General features: G+C 39.2%; 1 protein-coding gene across 5 annotated transcripts in view; it reads right to left on the bottom strand.

Annotated features, from left to right (window-relative positions):
* LOC124167817 (protein pellino) overlaps nucleotides 1-26,683 on the bottom strand; it is a 255,333-nt gene that overhangs the window by 116,477 nt on the left and 112,173 nt on the right. For all 5 annotated transcript variants that reach the window (XM_046545854.1, XM_046545856.1, XM_046545853.1 and 2 more), the window contains one exon: nucleotides 15,225-15,354. In XM_046545854.1, coding sequence (XP_046401810.1) covers nucleotides 15,225-15,354 — 130 coding nt within the window. The remainder of the gene's footprint in view (nucleotides 1-15,224; nucleotides 15,355-26,683) is intronic.

The raw sequence follows: 26,683 nt of genomic DNA, 5'->3' as shown, positions 1-26,683 counted from the left end.
GTAAACTAACAGCAGTAGTGGGGGTCCAAACAAAATTACCATTTCATCTAGTGTAAATTGAATACACGAAGGGGGTCTCCCCTATCCCCCCTATGGAGTCACCACTGCCTACGATTGATATTCAAAAATCACTTTCAAGAACACATTCTAAATACTGTAAAATAATTTCTCCATACTTCTGGGTTTCACCGCGTGGATTTTCTTTGCGACGACAGTTTCTCCGGTGTTCCAACCGGCGTCTTCAGGTCGAGAAGACCGATCGTCTTCACATCGACCTCAAGACGCCGGTTGGAACACCGGAGAAACTGTCGTCGCAAAGAAAATCCACGCGGTGAAACCCAGAAGCATGGAGAAATCATCTAGACAACGCCGCGGAAAACTACGCATCAACTGTAAAATAATGTTAAAGTAATAAATCTATGCCGATTACCCTCACATTGAACTGTTTATGAAAAGATACACTCTAACGCCCTTAATGGGATTTAAGATATACACACTAATTCGCCTACTATAATGTTCTACCGAATTTTTAATGAAAGTAGAATGCTTTACCGCATCGAACAAGTCGATAAAAGAGGCTGTTCCGACCGAGCAGCTGCGCCTATGTGAACACTCACTATCCCGGGTAGATGAACAGAGTCTGGCGCCACACCTCCTACCTCCAAATACGTACTGCGTAAGCCGCTGCGGAGAAGCACAATAGACATTCACGAGCAGCACGGAAGATAGAAAGTTACGGCGTTTCAACAAAGAGGGCCCGGCAATAAAACATAGTGAAAGATTTTATCACGTCCAAGGCTGTCCCCGGAGTAAAAAAATGGGAACGGTTGACACAGCAGAACGCGGCGATTCCAATATTATTACGGAACAAACACAGACCGGCAAAATTGTACGAAGAAAGACTATAAAAGTGAATCGAGCTTTATTCCATAACACATTCCTCACCCTCAAATTACAATGCTCTCGATGATTCAATGCATAAAAATTACAGATCATGAAAAATGTTTCATTCACGTAAAGCACATCAGCAAACGTTTCCTAGTGGCTGACTGACTGTTCACGCAAACGCTGATTTCCATGACGCATCTTCCTTCTGATTTCGGATAACACAGGTGTTCCTGGTCGTAAAACAACGTCACGCCGTTTGGGAAAAATGAGTCACGCAGGTGTGAAACGCCCACCTAAATTATGTCTTCAGCCTACGAAAGAAAAGAACCCAGTTTGTATTTAATTTTGGAAACACCCAGTTGAGGCAAGGTGCGGTTAAAAAGAAATACCACATTACTCTAAACTAGCGCGTTGAATTACAATTGTAGAGGACCGACACCCGTAAAAATCAGTGAAGACACGAAATTCACGTTCCATCACTGAAAAGTCACTAATTTTGCTTTAGATATGAAAACGGCGAAAAAATGCTTAAATAAACAAAAAATTGAAGAGTGTGAAAAATAACTACCGTGAACTTAGCGAAAGCCTAAGGAGTATACCTATACATTTGGAAACCTAACTACATCGATTGCTTTTTCCATAGATTTCCTAAACAGATTTCACCGTAGGACTGATATTTTTTATTTCTTACTATGCTACTATGAGATTTAGTATATTCAAGCAATGCAAATTAATGATAAAAATGTATTAAAAGGAGGATAGTTTTCTACATAGTATTAAAAAGGACGAACATAGAGTTGATCTTATATCTTGAAGACTGTAACCAGCCATGCATAGAGACAATCGTGCTTAATACGACCGTGTTGTGCGATGGTTACCATAACATCGACTGTTATAGAAGAAACTACAAAATAGAAATAACTTACGCGGAGAGTTCTCGGGATCGCCACCGAGAACTCTTCACGCAGTAAATTCGCCGGGAAAACACTGAATCGAGAAATAACTTAATTTTGCGATGCATACATACAAATGCCATGTTTAATTATTTTTGGTGACTTTTTACGAAATATTACCCGGGTTTTTGGCTACGTAAGTTTGAAGCAAGAAAGTATATTTTCGTGAGTTCACTTCACCCAATTTTCGATTCCTGAGTTTTTATGTACACTATCAAATAGTATACTCGGATTCCACACGGTTCAAGCAACGAAAACACGGTCACATCGAATAAAATATCACACCGACAAAGCCCCCAAAGTGGCTGTAACACTCCAAAGGCCAGACCCGCATTCACGGCAGAGATGTCGAATGCTCCTGAATTCCTGACGCGCCGCACTGATAAATTGAATCAGAATGACAATTTGCCGACAAGATAGCTCCCCGGGGCATGAAATGTCTCCCAATACCGCTGTGAAGAAGAGTAAAAGCCCGCATGAGGGTTCCCGTATAGCAAGGCTACCGACTGTCCCTCCACGAGTCCGAGGGATTTACGAGTTCCAGGACGGCACATTGAAAACAGAACGGCCGCTGAAGGGCGCGAAGAAGAAATTAAATTTTTAGCATTGAGCGATTCCACTTGGTTGAGAGGAAATGCATCGGAAATGACTCTCTGCGCAAACGGGAATGCCCGGCAGCAACAGCGATGAGGTTTGCCTCACAATGAAAAACCAGGCGTTTACGAAAGCGATTCCAGTGGTGATTATGTGTGTACCAACATTCGAACCCGAAACAAATTGTTTGACACTAAACTACCAATTTGGGCAGCACAGATGGGGCAAGGCCGCTTAAAAATCCACGAAAGAATCCAACATCATAATGGATGAAGGCCTGCAAACGAAGCAGATCATTCTTCACGTCATGTCAATTCACTTGGGCCAGTACCAACGCGTTGGTACGTTGAATAACCTAGATAGGGTCGGGAGAGATTATATATGTCTGGACACTGATTCCATTGATATGCAAGAAAAGGATTGCATCGCAGGAATTGCAAACCAATACTAATTTAATATTTGTAACAATTCATGCTCAAAGTAGTCTTTCGCTGTACTTAAACTTTTCTATTTCCTTCACTCACCTACCAGACAAAAATTGATTACACACCAAATACCTCGAAACTCTCTTCTCTCATAAAGTTCTATATGACAGAACTGATGTAAAACAACATGTAAGACATTTTAAAACAAAAATTAAATGGAAAATTCTCAGTGAATACATGTCTATTTCGGGTTCTAAAGGGATCTTCCTGAAAAAGATACAGGAATAGATTAAGGTAATAGTTTAGTTTATCAAAAATCATAATTATTCCCTAAATTTATTCTCTAAAAACAGCAACTGATAAATACACATTTTAGAGGAAAATAGGATCCCAAGACGCAAAAACTTCAGTTAAAATATATTAATGTTGAATGAAGAGCGAAAAAAACTATTATTCAACCTACATGCCGCATCTATGACTGAAATCATGAAACTTATCAAAGTACATTGATAACTACCTCAACGGGGTACGTACTGTTTCAACTAGAATGACGTTGAATTTTTCATACGGCAGCGATGATTGACAGGCTTTCAATTCAATGAAAAAAAGTCATACCTCGGCGTAATAAACCATTCCCGAGGAAACCATGGCCATTGGTCATATATTTTATCAGGCGCGTCGGCTAAGAGATAAGGAGGAGAACTCCATTCGTCGACAACATGCATCATCGTGTATCTCGTGACACGTGGGGAACTTCATACTCCCAATAAGGACTACTCCGATTAGGTACAGACTTTAACCGAAGGCTGGACCAACAAACGAGGGCAAAGCGCACACAAGACCACGCAAGTGAAATATACGCATCAATGTGCTGGAGAGATGCTCCTTTCTTTTGAGCGCGTGGAAATTTATTTATTTAAGATTCTTTGAATAAGGCAGCAGCGCCAATTAACAGTGAAAGATTTTAAAAAACATTAAATAATAAAAAATCAAATAAAAATATAGCAAATAAAAAGAAACCGATTCATATGAGACAAGCCCACATACCCACTAGAGACTGAAAGATAATTTGTGGGGATGCGGATGAAAAATAGTTTTAAGGAACGAGAGAATCAGCCACATTCCATTCTGTCTTCGTGACGGATATCAGCAAGTAAGAGAAAATAACCATTAGGTGGAGCACTATGAAATAAATGTGTCTACACATCTGTGACCGATCTGGTAAACTACATCTTTCAAATTATACACAGAAGACTCAAAACTTCACCTTCATACGGACTTCTACTTCACAAGGAGGCGAATAGCAATATAGGACTCAAACTAGTAATGCATTCAATATACAACAGTCTATTTTGATGCGCAAATCATTGACCCACTTCCTACAACTTGTTTCCTAATATCCTATATTCACTTTTCCGCGAATATAGGATGTTCACATTTTGATTTTTATTCGTTTTCATCTATCGCTAGATTTTTTGTGATTTTTCAATGGATATTTTATAAAATTTTCGCAGAGAAGCTCCTACTTACATTGCGAAATGAGCATTTGAAGTTCCCAAAAAATTTAAATTCATTCAAACACAGAAGGATACTAAAATTTACTAACATTAACTTTCGAGCCGAGATAATCACAACTGTCCCCGATAACCGAAATTTTCAATGGTCCGGCATTTAAAATTAAGATAATCTGCAGTATCTAACTCAAAATAAAAGTCGCAAATGTCACTTGAGTACGAAGTCATGGCAAGTCTCTACGGATATTTACCGTGAAAACTTAAATACCTAGGAGGGGACTTAGGGGTCGCTCATCCAAACAGCTAAGGACGCTGAACTGTGCGCGCCATAAAAAGGTCATCCGACGTAACGAAATCTTCTCACATTAACTCACCCTTAAACATAGGAAAAAGGACGAGAAGTATTATTTTGTACCATTTCATTTTCGTCGAAAAACTTTCCCGCCATTTTTCGTTTAAAGTTTCTACTTATTTTCATCAATGATATTCAAAAAAGTCTCGCGTTCCTGTTGCATAAAAATTCTATTCGAACTCATTCATATCAAAATACTTGAGCAAACACCAACTTAACTATTAGATAACTAAACATGCCGTTAGAATCACTTAAAACTCCTTCAACCTGCTCCGACTTCTCCCAAATATGCTTCCGTAAAACCTAAAATCTCAGCTATCACACGAGAATTCAGTTAATGAAGAAATATCTTCCTTTGTTAATTTTCCCCAATTATATGTATACTTCGACTCGTTTAAAACGTAACCGCCCATTTTTTCATTACCAAATTTAGACTAGGATATATTTTGATTCCCAACTTAAAAAAGGAATATTTACCATAAATTTCAATCCCATTACAAACAGATCTTTCTACACTAATTCCTTTTAACTCGTAGGCGACAATCTCACCCAGCCAGACTCGCGGCGGTTGGAAGGAAAGATTGGTGCTTAAGATACGCAGAGAAAGAGATGGTAAACTCAATCAGACCAGACCAAGGACTACTTTTAAATATTTTCAATACCACGGCGCATACTGGCTGGTATCACAGTGACTTATCCCATCCACAATAATAACGAAATTCAAATTTGATCATCACTAGTCATCTCAAAATTTAGGAGTGAGACACCAATACGAAGCACGAAAGTAATATTGTCTCGTAGTCTTCCGTGGCATTCAGAATTCGCGGATCTCTTCTTGAACGCGTGAAATTCGTGGGCTTCGACCTGAAGACACCTGGTGGAATCCTGGCGAAACTATCGTCACCTCTGACAACAAAGCGTGGCAAAAAACCCGGGAAATGGAGAGATACACGAACATGAAAGTACCTAATAGTTAGTTAATTATCAATAGGTTAATATTATTGTTTTTAAGGTTCACAGAAAACTTGTACACGAAAAACCTCACCTTCGCCAAGGCTTAGAATAGTAGCCTCCACATGAATAAGCTTACCCTTCAAATGATGAAGTGAGCGAGGACGAATAACTAAGAATACGCATGACGTACGATAACCCCTAAATACCGATTTGGACCTATATCGTTCAGTAATTCACACTATACCCATGATAATTCATTGAAACTGAAAACAATACCTACTAAAAACAATTATTAATCATAAATGCATATAACACTTTCCATGATAAAATACGCTTCGTGGAATTTCTGAAGCTTTTTTAACCGGTGGCGTGAGTCTTCAAATTCACATCCTTCAAGCTTTCAACCACTCTTTAAGAAAAAATTCTCGGTATTTATACCAAATAGCCTCTCGTTAAAAAAACAGCGGTCTTCACAATCACGCTTCACGCCCGAGGCTCCCGCAAAAAATTTCAGGAGGATCAAATCTTTGAGCGTCAAATCGATGGTGGTTAGCGGTTTGAATTCCGTCACTACCTAAAAAGTGTTCTCATAGACTGATGTATGCCATTACGCTGCAGCCTTCGAGTAATAAAGGCCCTCATAACATATGCTAGTATTGCGGTCCGTAATCCCGCCATGAGCGATATCTATCGCCGGCTTCAAAACCTTTCTCCTCACCGCGACCGCATTACTTGCTGATGAGCCGCATTCCACGGAGGTAAGCGGTAGGAAAATAACAACAATTACCACGATTGGTACAATCATAACAGAAAGTGAAACCCAGCAAAATACGTAATACGTAAAAACACAACGAAATAGACGTTTCAATCGTCTGAAAGATTACACCATCAAAATTAATCCACCCAAGTCACGTAAACCGACAAAAACAAAGATTACAGCTAAACAGTACCGTAAGGTGAAACTGATATTTTTCATACAACTTCCAAAATCTGACACTCCTTTTGTTTTCAGTAAATCCCATTTCTCTCCATTAACCCTTCACTACATCAACCATCCAAACTTAGCATTCAGTATTAGGTCATTCAATAATGTCGAAGGCGAATCTGACTTACACGTAAGTTTAACGTCACTACAGAAGAGAAGAAATACTTCTTTTGAGACCCAACAAACTATGTAGGCTGTTTCATCTGACCTTTCACCGCTAGAGAAACATTAACTCATATCACATGAAGAATTTTTTCAGCTGCAGATGCATGCACTAATTACTTTGCAAACCCCATCTAAAATCATGCTTACATTAGTAATACAACATAAACTAATTTCCTATTTATTCACATACAGAATGGGCACTTGTCGATTAAGACACCCCAGAAAATCGTAAAAAATGCACCCTCTCCAGAGAGACAAAAGGAGTAATGTGTGTACACGAATTTCATTCGCTTAATGGCGTGATAAAGTTGAACGCCGATTTCGCTGGTCAAGAATGTCAAAGCATCATTTTTTCGGTCTTCAAAACACTTCCGGATAAAACCATTCCCTTTGTGTGCGGTGGTTTGGTAGAGCACGCGACCAAGGAAAGCAAACAGAATGCTAAACAGGGAGCAGCCATTTTCGGAGGCATTAAAGTTAATGGCTTTGTCCCTCAAACACTGAGGGAGGCCCTGAAAATTCAACAGAAACGCCAATAAAATTTTTACCCTTGACTTTCCACAGCTCGAAATTCACACTTACTTCACTCACACCTCTTTCTCCGCGAAACCTGCCCCTGATAGTTTTTCAGAAATCAAATACGAAATCCTTGTCCAAAACTCAAGAAAATAAAGAATCTACACTACCGTAATTACCCGTAGAAGCCGCGCACCTTTTTTTCCAAGTATGAAAAAATGGGGGTGCGCGGCTTACACGAATCTTCCAAATTTTAATGCAAGTCGCGTTCCATTTTCCCCCAAATTCTTATCGTTTATTTTTCCATAGTGTAGCAATGAAACTAGGAAAACTTCCCAGGAATTACATTTTTAACATTACCTATTTAACCTTATTAATCATGGAAATCACGTAAATTTATCGATTTAGCAACGAATCACGAGTACCTATATTACCACGCACTCAAAAAGCGTTAGGAAGTTTTTTTTTTCCTCGCGAGCAGCGCAAAAATGGGGGGGATACACGAGGGCGCGGCTTACACGAGTATATACGGTAATCAACTCATACATAATGAAGATACATCCAATGATCGCAGTTTCATTTAAAGAATGCTCAATACCTAGTCAGTGCATATGTAAATTATCGCAATATTTACTTCCCATTTACGGACCTGAAGCGTAGGTGATATCATCAATCTATATTCCCTCGTTTTGTTACCGCAAAAACATGTATTGAACAACAGCCATGAAATTTTTTTAAATGGAAATTCATAAAAATTCCACACTAGGCTAACAATAAAAATCCCGTTCCCTCTAGTTCTCTGAAAGGTAAACAAAACAATTCCCAAATAACATATTTACACAAACATATCCGCACAGAAATCAAGCATGACAATAATGTAAAGAAGAATTTATTAGGATAACTTCGTCACCTTTGTTTTTAAATTTCCACCACCTTGTATCAACACATTTTAAGAATTGTGGAAAACGCCTGCAAATGGTCGATAAGTTTTACTCTTACCATTGACAATTTATAACCCAAATACGACTATTGGAAACGAAAGCATGTTGCGACCTAAGCGTTAATATAAGCAAGAGAAATTTTCGGCTCTCGCGCATGCGACCAAGATCGCATCGGCAAAAAACGAGATCACGTGACGGGTCAGAGAGGTCTAGTTGGCTGACGATGATAGTTTTTTCATGGTATTCCCATTGGAAATTTTACTTACTTAAAATTTAGTACTCCAGAAGAAGGGGAATTATCTGGATTTAAATAAAATCGATTTTTTATCTCATCGCCCCGAAAACAGCTCAATTAAGGTGGTCCTTTATAGCGGGGGAATATACGGATCACCTACCCAGGCTAGACTCGAACCTGCAGCCTACTATTGGACAGGTGAGTAATTTACCCCGCCAACGCCAAGGCCGACGATTTTTAAGTGCCTATTTCATGGGAAAACTTTAATTTTTTGGAATTTTTTATTATTGAAATTTAGAAGAAGGATAATTATCTGGATTTTAATCAAATCTATACGTAAGTATTACGTTGGAAAAAGTTTCCCATTTCCCAAAATAATACCTAATAAATTTGGGATCTCAATACTGGCTTCCAGTTTTGCTAACTGCACAGTCACCTTGAGCGCTCATGTATATATTTATTCTGAGGTCGTGTGAGGAAGAATTATTCGACATTAATGAGTAAGCTACTACGCGTTTTCAGTACCTCAGTTTCGTAATGAAAACGCTTAGACCGCACGTGTACGCAATGTTTTTGAATCGGCAATCGCTTCGGAAGCTCCCTGACACGCAATGAAGGGTGGGCAATGGAAAAAAACTGAAAAGGACACGGAAGTCAGGCTGCAGCAAAATGGGCCGCTGTTTGGGAAACTCACTGGCCCGTGAATCACTTCTGGATGGAAACGGGGGGGGGGAGGATAAATGAATAAAAAGTGGGTAGGGGAACAAGAGAGGGGTCCCGGGAGCACCAACTCTATATTCCGAGGGTACGACGGGGGTGACGGTGCAAAAAACTCCCATTCGATATGCAGGGTCGAATTTAGGGGGGGGGGGATGAACATGGAGAGAAGGGGGAGCCGAGCACCCCTGGGGAGTTATATCGGGAGATGAGCGATTTTCGGTGGAAAGGGTTTTCGTTTTGGGGCGAGAAAATAAGGGCGGGATAGGGTGCGTGCCAACGGGGGAGAAAGGCTGGTAAACGGCTGCGGAACTATTAGTGGGGAAAGATAGGGGTGAGTGATTCAGCCAGGGAGCGCTACTGGGCTGCACCGCTAATAGCTGACATAAAGGAAATGGACCCATTCACCGTAGACGCCATTCATCCGGTTTCGAGACCGATTGGAAATATTTATGAAGGAGGAGAGGTGGTCTAGCACATTGCGAAATATCCTTGCTTGTCCAAACCCGACTTCTAGGGACACTTTTATTGAAAACAGGTCTCAGATTTGCGTGCCAAGATACTGGTTGGTTGGATAAGGATGTAATCCGAAAGAGAATCGGAAGCTTGACATATAGAACTTATATCAAGCGATACTCGATCCAGCAAAATACAGCCCCGGTAGATAAAAATTAACAGGTTGGAATACATGGCATGTCTGTGGTGGTCCACGAACAATTCACATGGTTAATGACTTAGTATTTGTGAGGAAATAGTGATGGTATCAACCTTCGTGAGCTTAAAATAAAAGAGAAGAAACGAAAGCAGAGCGCTTGAGAAAACAAACATGATTGATCGATATATATTAACTCATACTGAGCGCTGTCGGCTAATAAGAAATATGCAAAACTCCTAATTGAAATGGCTTGAGACTGTTATTAAATCCTCTGCGCTTTATGACATCGTGATCTTGCTTCTACTTCACATGAAACTGGAAAGCTATCCCAATAGTAACTACCCGTTATAATTTTCCCTAATTTTATATCGATGTATTACACGGGATTGACAACATCCAAAGAACGAGCATCAGCGTGACATAGAATTTAATTATGCCGCCAGATTTATATATTTCTGGGACGTATAAAATGATGCATAAGAAATATATCATCACATACACTGTAATTAAAAACCTTCCCCTATTCTCATATGGAGATACAGTTTCTAAATAAAATACCCCTTAAGTTATCCTCTTTTGCATCAATAAATTCAGTTTCAAAACGGGTCGGATTGACGAGTCAGCTTCTCAGAAACAGAATAACTGATAACATTGGTATGAATAATGTCAAAATGCGAAATTATTTTTAAAAAACAAAAAGGGGGTAAAACCACACTGGAGGTGGTATTAATATTTTAAATGAACTAACAGAGGCTTTGGACGCGACGGTTAAATATAAAGCATAATTTAAAAGATACATAACTCCCACTCGAACAGTCTATTCTTGTGAATTTTAACCCATTCACAGCTTATCCTAAAAACTGGAAATTTGCAGAATTATTGTTAAAATTAGCCCATATGTCAAATTTGAAAATCTTACTCCAGTATTTAGTCATGCTGACAATTATTATTCTTGAAATAAAAGAAAATGTTGGGAAAATGTCCTCTAAAATTACTTTCGAAATTTCAAGATGAATACTTTTCAAATGAGAAATACATCACGAGGAAAAAAAACAAAATACAACCGATGGATATGCATAGCTGCGTCCCCTTAGAAAAGAGAGATATCCAAACCAAGAGTGTTTCATAGAAAAGCTTCCGCAATTGATTTTGAGTTTTAGGAAAGGAGCAGGTCTGCCTAGAATCAACCATGATAAGTCGATTGATTCGAAACCGATAAAGACACTGATATCGCAATCTGGCCTCTCTGACGTTCATCGCTGGAAAGAAGCAAAGAGGCTGGCAGTACGAACTACGTATCCGTCCTGAAGCTGGGAGTGCCTATTAATCGGATCTCCCAACAAATGTATACCAGTAGCTACTACAGAAAACTAGCGGCTACAGGAAAAACTCAAGGGGGGGGGGACGCGAGCTATCTTTACTTCGGTAATAATGAAAAATAATTAAGTCGCATGCAAAGTTTAAGAAAGTTTTACTTACTCTGATAACACGCATATACAAGACTTGACTATGCCATCTTATGATATAAAAAGTTACAATTGTGGTTCTGCAATGGTAGGCAATGCGGGCGGCCCCGCAAAAAATACCGAAGCTAGTACGTTAAAAGACTAGACATCAGTTTCATCGTTCTTTGGAGATGTAATGCGGTATTTGAGGGCAAGTTTTTCACAAGAGACACAAGTAAAGGCACACAAAGTTTTCCAATTAAATATAATCTACACCATTCGTCCTTCTTACTGATGATGATACGGAAAAATCATACTGGAACGATATACAATATAGTATATCATTGAAATCATCGTATTTATCGAAAAACCATTGCATTATATAAGGATCCACTTAAGGCATTACCGTATCCTTCGATGATACGACGATCCTAACGAATTTACTTGGTCCTCTTTAAGACTAAATATGGTAAATTACAATAAGAACGAATTACATTCTGAAGTTGGGAAACTCACGAGGAGGAATACAATATTTTCACAATGCAGTTAAATCATGATTAAGTAATCAATGGACAAAGTAAAAATGAGCATCAATTTTTCATGCAATTATACGAAACGCCATGCTCGGAATTAGTATGGCCTTAAAACCAATATTCTGAATCCACTTCGAGATACAGAATCAATTTTATAGAGTTAAACGTGAAAAATAAGGATGATATTACGCGAAAATATTTACAATCACCAAGGACGCCTAAGATCTTGCCCTAACACGGCTATTTTTCCGGCGACAATATTAGCTGCATAGATAGAGATTGTTCAATTGCCTTTAGTAATAATTCAATAGGTACAAAGTGTTCTTGGCAAGTAGCCTTTACCCAGTAAAAAGACGAGTTCTCAAAATGAAGAGACCCGGAAGGAAGTATTTACTGGTTTTCCCACTTAGTAGAATGCGAAAACTAGCGGTGAATGGAGGGAATGCTATCCCGTATTCAAGGTCTTGGTGCAGTCTTGTAGCCACACCTCAAGGCTCCAATCACCATTCAGTGCCTTCTCTGGCGCAGCGTCGGGGAGGGCTATTGAAGGCAACGGAGCCGTAAAGGAAGGGTCACATTTCAGCGCCCACACTCAAGTCACTTTAACGTAAACTGATAGATTACAGAAAAATATACCACGCGCAAGCGTCAAACACCACATACGATAAATTAACATTTTATCACACAAGTCATTCATAATCACGTAACCATCTCATATATTCATGAATGCATAAAGATGATTAGTGTTTGGTCGTGTAGGTATTTAAGAATTAAATTCAAAAATTTTGGCCAACGTTTCTGTATCTTTTTACGCCTTCGTCAGGGATTTTTTGCGATAAATATGATATGCAGTTAAAATCAATACATAATTCACATTCAACGAAAAAAAAACTGATGAAGGTCAAAGCCAAAAATTTTGCATTTAATTCTTTAAGATCTACACTCCACGACAAAAATCAACGTTAAAAATTAAGGTTGAGGGAAAGAAAAAAACTCAATACTACATAACGCTAAAATATTGTTCTAAAAAAAGGAAGGGAAATCAGAGGGAACAACTCTTTCAAAAAATGAATAGCTAATAAACCTTCAATAACTCTAAGTCAGATTAAGATAGTGCCTTTTAAATACTGAAAAAAACCAGGGATTCAATAAAATGACTAAATTTAAAAAAAAAAATAGCACTGATCTACAGATCATTGTGACTTCACTCATACAAAAGCCTTTAAAAGCCTTCAATGAAATTTTACATAAGCAACACTACATGAAAAACAATTTTTCGTAAATTTCATCACTTCCAATGCTATTCACAGCTTTGTCGGACAGTGTCACTATAGATATTCCAGCACTTACGAGAATTATCATTTCGGATCATTTCTTCATCGGTCTTCGAGAAACTGCATGCTATTTTGAATACCCATGCAACTGGTTTAAGACACTACACGCCTTCTGAATCATAATCTCCATACATCCAGAATTCCACAGTTCTTCTCATCCTCTTTCTCCCGAATTCTTACGTGTCATTCGTTCCAAATTTTATCGAATCAGCGTCTTTTTGTCTTTCCTTTGTTTCCAAACCATAATTTTCTTTGAAAGCCCATCATTTCTGATGTATCGTTCGTGTCGACTGTATCACAATTGCTGTCCTGATATTTTATCAATTCATTTCTTAGTTTAATTCCGTGACGCTAGTAATTTTATACTTACACTTTCACCTTAGTATTTACTGACAGATCTTCAAATGAAGGATTTACGAAAATTGTACACCTGACAATAAAAACCATTTCTGACCAAGTCATCAGCTTTTTTCATGGTAGTAGCAGCACACTCCTTTTGAACCTGCTGTACTCTCTTTTAACTTTCTTTTGAAATAGAATGGTCCAAATACGAGAGCTCGTAATAAATACAAATTTCAAATAATAGCTCGTCCAGATAATAACTCATATACACTCCTCATAAGAGTGTGGCCTTTATTACTGGAGTACACTTCTCTCGAAAGGCTGCGCTAATTGTTTTAATTTCTGATGCCCACTTCTATTTAGAATGAAATGAAAATATTATTCGCGAAAACACATTCGAAAGCTCCCGAAAAAGCATCAAGGCGATTCGAGGCGACTTGAGGACAAAAGGCTCTACGAACCGGATGGTATTGCGAGAGCGGACACAGGAATAGCCACGAGAATCATTTTAGCACCACCGGAAAGAAAACATGAGTGAGGACTCGACAACACTTGATTTCCACGCCGGCGAGCGCCAACCAAAACGCTGAAATCCATGTTTCATTAAACAAAGGGGCACTCACACTCGGGCGGGGAGAATTCCAAAAAGGCTTCCCACGGCCCGCCCACTCCTGGCACCGTTTCGAGGGCCGACCCGTCCTTGACCCTATTGCAGCGGTGGGAAATTCACTCGGGCGCATATTGTTTGCGGACCGTGCGCCTCCCAGCGCCAGGCGCAAATGCACCACGTCTCCGCAGAGAGAACGAAGGACTCCCCCACAAAACTCTCGGACGTAATTGGAATTTCGCGGGACTCCTGCAGTTTAACATTTGCCGCCTGCATCATCTGGCGCCCGACTGGATAATGCCACTTTCTCGGGCACACCAGTGAGGAAAGCACAGTACCGCATTCTTTGCTGCGAAGGACAAGGGGCACTTAACGCTTGCTTAAGAAGGTCCCGTCGCGACTATACGATTGAAAACAGGTAGGTACTCTGTTCCACCAATCGGATGTCAATTGGCGGATTGAGGGAGTTATACCCTCCTCAAAGTAACAATGAGTTTTAACGGATCAAAACTGGGACCTTACTAACTTTAGATTACATGGAGGAAAAAATCGACGATTTTATCAAAAAATTATCGGTAATTTACACTTATTTTTTCAATATACTTTCGACCATCACTTCATCTCCGCAACACCTGTAGTGCTCAACGTTTTGTGTGAATGTTCAATCTCTTTGTTTTAGTCTATTTGCACTCACATAAGTATCTTTGCAGATGGCGACGTTAGTGATTAAATATTTGTAATATTATTTTATAATTACATCTATAAAATCATTTACTTCATACATTTTTTTGCTTATAAGCTTCGCTTAATTTTATGTGCCATTTTAACAGAATTTATTCAAAATTCGAACATAGAAATAGAAATTTTCTGTATACCTAAACATAATTTCCTAGCGGGAAGTCAATTAGCATACGGGGAATAAGATGCTCGGTGATATAGGACGGGGAGTAATAGACGGCTGCAGTGTAATGATCAAAGGATTTTAAATATAATTGTAAGTAGGGACGATTTCAAAACCAAAAACCAAAAGACAAACAAAATTAAGCACACTGATTCTTTGTCCACTCACCTGCGAAGAATGTGGCGTCTTGACTACGTAGTGTTTAGATCTCTTCACGCCGTTGGCTGCGGGCCTCTTGTATAGGACGAACTTGCTTCGGCGCCTACCCCTATCACCGGATGGCAGGAAACCGTTGTACCTGTAAGTTGAAAATTCAAAAATAAACTCAGTGCCGGCAAATACAAATTAATACACTAAAGTAAGTGAGGAAATATTATTCGTGATAAATATTTATGGGATATTAATCTCGTTATAACCAATTAAACGATTCAATGACTTTCAAAAACATATTTACGAATTAATGGCGCTAGTTATCAGGGGCGGATCCAGGATTTTTTTCTGGGAGGGGCACAAGCAAGGCCGTATCCAGGATTTTGTTCTGGGTGGGGCACAACGACACCTCGTAATATAAAACGAACGCAATCATAATGGGACCGTATTAAAAATCTTGCATATTTTTGAGGGTCTGGGGGGGGGCACGTGCCCCCGTGCCCCCCCCTCCCTGGATCCGCCTATGCTAGTTATGAACGATACACATTTTTGACTTTTTCGCACATGCTGATAAGACATGCTAAACCGGGCATGCGGATTTCAGTGAGATTAAATAAGCATGTAAAAAAGGGCAAGTAATCGCTGTTCTTCAAGGACAGGGACCAAAGGGAAAAAAACGTCCATTAGCATGCAACGTCGGGAGAAAATTACTCCGATGAAAAATGCATCCAGTCGGGAAATTACAAGCCTCACAAGGTACAGTATCAGTATGATCGATATTTAACCAGTCTCGCGAACCGCTGCTGGATAAGAATCCAGCGGTTCACGAGGCCAGCCCTCCGTCGCTTCAAATAAACTCGCGGAAGTGCCGTAATGGCTGCAAACTAGAGACTCCAAAAAGTCTTCATTTTTTCATATTTCGAAGAAAAGAAATGATTTCTATCTCCACAAGGGCTTTGGCGCGGAGAAAATGGGAGTTCAGAGAGGTGTGTCGACCGATGAAATATTTTAAGCACTGCTGGGCCATTAAAATCCCGTCACGGTAGAGAAAAATGTCTTATTATGGATTTAAATATCATCCATTCCTGGCCACCTGATGATTCTCTTCAAGTGGGTTCAAACTTTTGTTACTAACGTAACGCACAACCATTACTTGACAGCATTTATAAATGACTTCATAATTCACGAAATAACATCAGAGGAGAGAAATAATATAACAATCTCACTTGCATCCAAAGCATTGAAATCCAAAAGCTTTACAAAGATGAAAAACTCCATTAAAGCAAGATAGGAAACCATGAGCCAATTCACATATTCCTCGAATATTTATTACCTTAAATACATCTCCTCAAAATAATACAACCATGCAAAGCAGCCAAAAAAAACTCCCACAATCCCTTAAAGTCCCAATCCCAATCACTTACTACGTTCGATATGAACCAGAATTCACATATCCTGGCAAGCAATAATTGTAATAAATACATAGGCTAAAATTGAAGAGATGATGATAGAGCTCACCCCGTACAAAACCACAGGTGTGCAACTTTCAGACATTTCAGAGAGGGTGGGCACTGACGGGCATAAAATGATTTAAAAACTTAATAGCCTATTTCGTCAAAATGAATGGTGTACGAAATTCTATACGGAGCTAAACTAAACGAACACCATTCCAATAAGTAATGAACAACTGATTTGGAACAGTTAGCAGCGAGAGGAATAGATGCAGAGGCCTAAACATTCACGACTGAGCCGGCCGAGTTCAATCAACGACCAACGTATTACATCGAAACCAACCATACCCAGATTATTCTGTTTTCAAAACCAAAGAGCAAATGCACACGGAATGAAATTAGCCAGCCGACGTCAATTATTCCAACAGCAGAGAGGCCAACAGCCGGCAAGACTTCAATCGTCATCTGACCCTATGTGATTGTCCATACACAAAGGACACTGGCCTCGTTTTTTTCCTGTAAGACAGGTATCGGCCCATTACCGCACCCGCGACCCGTTGTGAAAACGCTCCGACGATACGAAAGGGCTTTCAGACCCATTACGCTAGTAAAACCAAAGAGCAGATTGCATTAATACGCAACGCAGATGTCCGAGTTCCCTTAAATATGCCCAGAAACTGAGACTCTGCTTTTAGTGCTTTATATTTCTTGCAGCCCTCGACGTAAACATACAAAACCGGGTGAAATTATTAAAGATCAAAAGAGTAATGCTAACTGATTTCATCATGCATACAAGGTTTCTCTCTTATAAAATACATCAGCGATTGTTTACGCAATTATAATTAACACATTGCCAAGCAATAAAATCATTTATAACGCATGAATGGCAATGACAGGTATTGTACAACACACGCAATCGATGACTTTAATGCAGATCTCCGTTATAATACATAGGTTCCCAAAGATGCGATTTATAGATCCTAACTCAACTCAAATCACTGATCGAAACTACATCCCATAAGAGTCAGGATATATCTTGTCCCTCAAAAGGTATAGTGAGCATAGGAGTAGTTTTCCTCATTATTCGCCCAAGGTTCATTAATGTCAGTTTCTAACCCACCGGGATTGGGCGCTCTAAACCAGTACATAAAAGAATATATTTATACACGTTTCAAACGAGAGTTCTTCACACATACGGGACAAGACATCGGATTGAAGATTCAACAACGCGATTTGTTGAAGATATTCCCCAAATTCATACTCTCGAGCAAATTTTTTTTCTCTAACCCTGGAACACAAACAACCGTACCAAATTAAGATAAATACATCATACCAAATCGTAAGGTTTAAAATTTCATCTTGATATTATAGGTACTATATAAATTGGATATAGTATTCGAGGTACCAAGCGCATTATTTTCGGCCTCTACAAGGTCTTATACCTAATTACCTGAAATACAGCCATCTGTATCATATGGATAATAAAATAATAAATGAGGTAAGAAATAAGAAATGTGTACACCTTTTAAAATCGGCTTTAGTTCTGAATGCAAAGTCAAAGCGGTTAATCTTATCATAGTATGAGAGCTTAATGCATTTCTTGAGATGAGCGTCCCATACTGATAAGACAAACGTGACTCGAGATGGATAATTTCCGCAGAATGAGCATGAAAATTTAGTCTCGCAATCGGTAAAAATATCTAAGGAAATCTTTGTTTAGTCTGGCGATGAATATCACGGTAGCCTTCGCCCAAATATTTACGTGTTACTATCAAAACGAAGCACTCCTAGCATAGCAGTCTGGTTTAATAAAATCCCTTCGGAGATGGGAAGTAACCTAATGCATTATCTCTAACACACATATATGATATATGATATATCCAATCAGATAATCTAACATTTAATATCAGTTCAAGTACAGATATTAATTTCCGGTAGAAATTTGACCAAAATAGGTGAGACAATTCCTGAAAAAATGTAATGCATTCCGCAAAATGAGGAGCATTAATAAGAAAAAATAACGAAATTCTTTAACTGCAATTTCATGAAATGAAATCAAATGTAATGTATCATAAAAAAGTGAACTCCCATTTCCTTCTGTACTCAAAAGAGAAAACCATTACAACATAGACAAACAATCCAGATCAAACATAGATATTTCAAAATGAAAGGGTGTGGAATTTTGATCCAAAGAAAAGGACAACGAATAGAGCGAGGAGTTACAATTAAGATGATAATTCACTGAATCTCAACCGGTAATAATATTTTGTCTTTAATTTTTGGAAAAATCTCTATGAGTTTAAAACTTACGCTACCATCTCGAAAATGTCATGATTAATATAGAAGATCATAATCGGCATCTCAATTATACAAAAATAACTGAGGTTAAAAGCTTAAATTTCAGAAAAAATGTAGACAATAGACTAGCATTTATATACAATGAAATTAACAAAATGAAAACCTGAGTTTTAAACACCAACAGTCAGGAAACATGCTCGGTAAAGCGGGAGCAGTGAGCTCCCTTATGACTGCGAAACCGAAAGGCAATGGAACCGTCTATCCTAAATCATTATCACAACCTACTTCACGACAATTTAAGGCCATTGAATCCAGGGAATTAAAAATGGATCTGGTATCCCATTCTGGGCACGATAAGTCCAGACCATATTTCACCTTTCATTGGTCCTGTCGGCCAGAAAAAAAGATATCAATATGAAAAATAATTCTCCGGGAGTCCTGGGGACATGGCACGGGAACATGCATTGGTGCGGATGAAATAAAAGAGGGGACCAACTCATTGCCGCCTTCAGGTACTTGGAGAGTGCCTAACACGGATATTTTCAGTAAAAAGGAAATACCGTAGGGAAAAAATATATGCTCCCAAAAAATTACAGTCCTGTTCTACCTTAGGCATCACAAATTGGACGATTTCCTGAGCTCTTGAAAATATAAGTTGACCATACACCTTGGAGAGATCAGGTTAGAGAGCTAGAAATACAGACCCGATATTTGGAGTAACTGTACAACATTACATTTTTCTAGTTCGATGGTAATATATTTGTCGTTTCCCAAATTAAATCAACTGAATTAAATTCTTAAAATCTTAATTCCTCCTAATCCACAGTGAATTTGATGATCACGAAATATTGAAAATTAAAATAGATTTCTCTTTTTTAAGTTAACCGATTAGTGCAGGCAAGCTATTGAAAGTGAAAGTGCATCAGTTAAATCCATAAAATGGAATGTAGTTCGCTGTGCACCGTGCATCGGTGCAGGTGAAATCGATGACAACAGAATAAAGACTTCGCCCCAAGTAATTTAGTTGGGCAAAAGAATAATGCGTCCGCAATACACCTAAATTATAGTTCAATCCCAATTGCGCGATCAAAGGCGAAATATTTGGAATCACGCGAATTCGAATACGCTAAACATGCAGCGACATTCGAAAGCACTTCGTGAAATAACAGATTTTTGCCATCACAAGAGGATATGCTTTCGTCATTACAACGACATGTATTCCTAACGGTAATTATACAAAAGTATCTGAAGCAATCCATAGTACTATTTTGTTCCATTTCATTGAAATTATACGATGTATTTAGGTACCGTTTTAGTGGAGAATATTATAGCACCCTATATATGAATAGTTTCGTAACAGCAGACTATGATCCACGCCGACACGTTGGACGAGTGATTACCCTCCTCCGATTAAAGACTGAGAAGAGCAATTTTTATTTTTTGAACTGGCTGCGTCTAGTGAAATAACTTTTTTTGAGAAAAATGATTTTTTTTCGTGGTCCAGCTCCTTCAATAAAAATAACTTTTTTGACAATAATATTTCCTCTGCATTTGCAAACTAAAAAGTGCGCGAAGTGCTCGCATAGCCCATTTGGATAACACATTAAATAAACCTTATTTCCTCTACCTACTGAGCGGAAAGAGGTGAGGGTGATTAATAGGGGAGAGAGGAGACCGTGATTAACGGCTTGAATGACGTTAGCGTGAGTCACGCAGAGGCTTCGCGTGTCCGCGCACGCCACCGCACCGCGGACATAGAGCACTCAAAATGGGCGGCCGAGAGCGGGAAACAAAGAGAACGGAAGATTGAAAATGCGAGGGCGGAGATAATGCGGAAAGCCGAGCGGGGAGGAAATTGGGGAATTAAAATGCAGCGCAGGAATAAAAAAGGAAGCATTGGATAGGAGAGCAGAGCGAGCGAGGAGATTGCCGGGAAGAGTATGAAGACTACAAGCAAAGGCGAAGGAGATCGATGTTCCAAATGCTCTACTCAAAATCGAATGATTTCGACAGGGCTTCCGAGAAGGAAATTTTCTCTTTGGTATAAAATCCGAAGATTCAAGCGTGATGGAGTGAAATGTTTCCATATTGAAATAAATATTTGCAAATATTTAAACGTGGAAAATTGCAAGTATTTATTTCAATATTTATGTAGGGCAGCCACTTCAAACAGCTGTTAAAAGATTACCTAATCCAAATTGCCTAACTTTTCCCTGAAAATGAAATTATTTCTCCTGACTTTTTCACACTCTCCTTTCGATAACACAAATCGTTACATCATTTTAGATATAATTTATATTTAAAATTAGATTTAATTTCAGTCAAATTTAATTCTAAATAAGGAGTGAAATTTTCTTTGACAATTTGAACAAAACATTTATAATTTTCAATTATAACCACAATTATACATAACAATAGATTTTTCTATCTTATTAACACAAAAAAATCATGTACATTTAACTACAGTCAAATTTAATTCAAAATATAGCGTGAAATGAAAAAGTTTACATCAAATGAAATTGTTTACGAGGCCAATTTACAGCATCTTTACGCGCCAAAGCAATTTTATTTGTTTAATTTGTAATTTAATTGAAAAACTTTTCACTGAAACCGAGAATGACAGCAATTATTCCTAGGACAATTGGGTAGTTCACCATTTATTATTTCAATTGCGATAGATTTTGGAAAATAAAGAGACCCATATTTTTCCGTTTTTTGATCCGTCTCCTACTTCGCCGCCATTAGCGGTTAAATATCAACGGCGTTACCCCTATCGCTGAAAAGTTCATGACGCAAGCATACGTTGAATTCCATCGTATCTTGTATATATCGTAGAGTTTCATTTTCATTAAATACATAAGAAAATATTACTGGGCGACCTAGCACAGTTTAATTTGCGTCGGGAAGGTTAGATACGTGAAAAGCATAAATGAATATCCTTAGGAGTATTACTTGAATATACAGATCTCAATCTTATTTACAGAGAACAGAAGTTTCGCTCTACGTTGTGCCTTAATAGTTAAGGACGGTAGACATGAATAAATAATTCACATCAATTTTGCCGAAAAAGAAAGAGAAGATATTTTTAGTACTATTTTTTCCGGCAAGATTTCGTGAACTCACACCGTCAAGTTGAAGTGACCTCGCTTTTCTTAAGTTTAATAATGCAAAACGTGTTTGCGATTTAATGACGGAATCTTTCATGCCTTTTCACGTACTGCGCAGAAAGAAGTAAGGCTGAGCAGTATATCAGAAGTCAGTCATTTTCAGCAAGTACTTAAAGTCATACATATGCAAACAGTACTCGCTAAGCCAGCAGAGCCAGAAGATAAGGAAAAGGGAATTTTGAATGATCCAGGAGAAAGTTCCAGAAAAAAGATGTAAAACAATGTTAATTCAAGACAAACAATTACCCTTTTAAATGTGCAACATTATCTCAAGAGGGAAACACGAAACTTCACTCCCTTCCACCACGAAATATTTTCTTTTAATATCCACGACACGTAGAACTCACTCGCATTATTACAGCGTCTACCATGATTTCCGCTTTCACTATCTCTTTACCATTATTTTGGGCGACCACAATGAATGACAGCCCGGAGTAGATTACACATCGTTTTTGTTTCGCGAAATTCTCTCCGGTGGTTGATCTTGGTTCCTGCGGTGAAGGTAATCAAGACGCCCAACGACCTCGAAGTTTTTCTCCTTCAAATAAAAAAATTAACTTGGCTATTTTAGCCCGCCGCGAGTTATCAAGGAGCCTTGGCCGTCATTTCAGCTAAGGAAACGACTGCGGAAGCTTTTCCAACCGCCAGCCTTGTGTTACCCCTTGATCTTGCCCTTGACAGCTTCGCTTTCCAAGAGCTTTTTCCCAATTAATACGCGGCCACCGGACTTGAAGTAAGCCAAATTTTAATTATTAGACACGTTTGGTTACATCGGCTGGTGCCAATATCAATTAGAAGAGACTGCAACGAGGCAACGATGCCGAAGCAGTTGAAGCAATCACCCTGCAGCGATTGCAAAGCTAACCTTTCAGTATCCCACTACGTCGCTCAATTTTCAGCCAGAACGAGAGGACTGTTGGCAACCTGCCCATTGAAAGGAAAATTAAGTGGAGGTGCTCCTCTTCGCATCAAAGCAATTCGAGGGAATTCTATATTAATTCTTACTTTTCGTCTAAGCAAATAAGAATAGTTCTAACATACACATCTCCGCTCCAATTAAGTGGTTCTCCAATTAAGAAGTTAGACTTCAAGGAACACTTTAGACAAAGACAAAAGTATTTCGGTACATCAAACCAAAGAATTAATTACATATACGTTTAGGGGATACATTGCTAGCATTTTAAATAGGCCACTTATCATCTCTCTTCCACTTTGTCCAAATTGAAACTTTCGATCATTAACAACACCAGCCCCTCTTAATTTGAATGCGTAATACTCACATGCCTGCGGCTTAGTTTGGGGTAAGCTCTACCATCACCAATCCAAATGGTTTAATAATTGAGTGATTCAGTGACATCGTCCGCGTGGCCGCTTAACAAAGTTGACTGGCGTTCGCCACTTTATCCATCATCAATCGAGGAACACGATCAAATATTATTCTCCGCGATTCGAGCAATTGGCCATCAATGCGCACACGCGAGGGATTTCGGCAAATTTCCACCGATGCCCCCCTCCCCATACCCAAACCACATCCATGAAAATTAATTGACCCAGCGCTTCCAAGGTCGACGAACCACAGGATATGCCCGGGCACTGCCGAGGCGGCCGCAATACGGTCTTTCACTGACACGAGAAATCGCATTTAAGTGAAAGAATTCGGAAAATGAGTGGGAACATAAACTAAAACGAAAAAAGTCTTCCTGAACAACCATTCTCCCATAACTTAAAAACGTTAAATGCTAAAACGGCGGTGTAATATTTGTAATAATTCAAGCCTACCACGTGAAAGGCTATGAAATTCACAGTTTGCCATGGGAAAAAAAACACTATGTCCGAGAATCGAACCAAGGACCAAGAAAACCACTAGGTTACGAGACTCAGGACAATTTTAAGGGAAATTCAGGAAACAGGACAGGGTAGTGGTCTGCGAAGTGGCCAGTACAGCAGGAAGTCCGTGGTTCCACTATCAGTCCTGGGGAATTCTCCCTCGTCGATTTCACTACCTTTCACGCGGCAGGTGTGAACTGTTATCCATTTAAGGTGAGTTATCTTGAACTTCAAGCGTTGTTATTAAGTTTAGCGAGCAGTTATTTAAAACAAAGTCTCACAGAAATCCATTTTCCGCACCAAACAAGCTTGAAAAGTTGAACATGTGTCCCCCAGAAAGATAAGGTATCTGGTTATAATAATAAAATCTTTTTTTGAATGAAATGAAAATGAAACCACCTAACTCCATGCACCCGAGGGGTAGCCGACCCCTGGCGAAGAGAACGAACGGTTGAAGTGGGCGGAGGGTGGTGTAATTTCCCTCACCCTTCCCTGTCCAAAAACACAAGGGGAGTCTCCATCTCCACAGATCCTGGGAACGACTTTTGTCTGACCTCGCGACGGAAGACGTCTCTATTTATACACACACACGACCGCCACACGCGCAGGCACAGACAGGCCATCTATGCCGGATCCAGAGGGGAGATGGAAAAGGGCGGACCCCGAGAGACAGAATAGGGAGGGCGCGACTAATGCCTTCCCATCCTTCGTTGCACATTCGAAATTACCGACGAAGAGGGGATGGTGACGAAAAATAGGAAAGGAGGGTAAAGGGCAGCTTCGTGAGTGGATGGCTAGGCTGACCCACTCGACATACCAAGTAAAGCACCACAGTGTTATCCGCCACAGCTTGTTTGACGACAATTGATGAAAAGCGAAGAGTACGCCACTTTCATGAAAATTTCAAAATATGATCCACTAATTGTACAGTCACTTTCAAAAGTCGGTCCCCATACCTGGCGCAGCCGTCTCCGTTATTCTCCGAAGTCGACCTTCGCGTATTGCTTACACGTTCCTTGTCCACTGGGGATCGATTCGACTTGATCAGGTAGTACAAATGGTGCAACTTGACTACTTTAACCGTCGCGTCGTCAAGAGCCCCACGCACGATTTCAGAGGTAGGAAGGCCCCGTGAACCTCCCCCCCCCCCCACACAGCCAAACAATTCCACCACCGAAGAAAGCGGAGAAGAATACATGGGTTTTTCCGGCAAGTAACCCATCGCACGAGGAAGAGAGGAGACATCTGTGTAGTTTGGTAAACTTATACAAAACATATTGTGCAAATAAATTTTCGGAGCATTTCGAGCATGTTACTCCAATATTTTTTCTTCACGTCGCCTGGTGAAAAATACGTAAATATATACGCCTATGTAAATATTGTCATTTGCGTCACGGTTACCATCCGTCATCGCGTTCATCCATGCCGGCGGTTAAATATTTTCAGACATTTTTTTCAATGTTTACAAGTTAAATAGCAGTCACTCCCCAAGTAGTAGGTTATCCGGACTACAAGTAGTGCCTACATTTTGAATAACGCAACTTATTACCATACTGTGAATAGAAAATCAGAAGAAGTTTTTAAATTTTTACCGGTCAAAACTACCGGTACGGCAATTTTTTATGGGAGAAGATAATTTTGCATTATTTTTTCGAATAAGCAATTGGATTGTCTTTAAATTTTATTGAATTGCTTTTAAGATAAACATAAATTTTCACTAAAAGAAGCAGCGAGATGTTTATTGGCATCAAGTGAAATGGCAGGCTGTTAGACCATAATGCGTCGTAGGAAGTGTTGTCCTTTTGTTTATGGGAAATACTCTTACATTAATATTGTTCATTTTTTTAAGAAAAACAGTACAAGCAACATGTGCGTGGAGTTATGATGGTGAGTCAACCAGTTATGGTGGTCATAGAAAAACATCATTTACCTGCCCTTCTGAATTGAAGATTTTACGAATCACCGTGCCTGCGCCCCTCCCAACTTGAACTTACCCCTTTAATTAAAAGTGACGCCCATTCGCATTAGGCCATTTCATTCTAACCATATCCTTACTTTCATCCTTCCCCTCCCCCCTTAACAAAAATCTCTCGACCATGGATAGCACTTCTTCTTTTTTTCCTCTCCATCCTTCTCACATTTTCCTTTCTTTTTTATACTCACATCTCGGGTGCCTTCATTCTTTTCTTGTCCCTCTTTTGTCGTCGCCTAAGTTTCCACACCGTCAAACGCTACATCCCAAGCAGTATATTTGGCAGCTCATAAGTTTAATTTGTATTAATAATGCAGAAATAGTCATTAGGTACCCAACACGGTATATTTTTATCGGATGAATATTATGCGTGCGTAGTTTAGTGTCAGTAGGAATATGATCAGTATTTGTTCGCACATAAGACTGACTCAAGGTATTCATTACATGAGTGTAAGTTCTATTTATGATGTAAAACCACTTATACATAATAATGTGTAGGATATTGCCCTGCATGATATCAGCAGGCGCCAATTACGACTGGTTTTAGCAGAAAAAAAAGAAACGAAAAAGGGGGAAGACTTAGGTTAACCTCTCAATGAAGGGTCAAAGATAAAACATATAGTATTAATGTGCCTTTAAATGGTAAGAAATAGGCACACAAGTCATGTAATTAATGCTTCCGTTGGTATTTACATTATAGAAAATATATTTATGGTAACTATTATGACATTCGAACTTTCGATGAACATAAAGATGTCGGTT

The sequence above is a fragment of the Ischnura elegans genome, chromosome 11 (genome assembly GCF_921293095.1).
Source record: "Ischnura elegans chromosome 11, ioIscEleg1.1, whole genome shotgun sequence".
NCBI lineage: Eukaryota > Metazoa > Arthropoda > Insecta > Odonata > Coenagrionidae > Ischnura > Ischnura elegans.
Note: the sequence above shows the minus strand (reverse complement) of the source record. Positions and strands in the feature narration are given on the sequence as shown.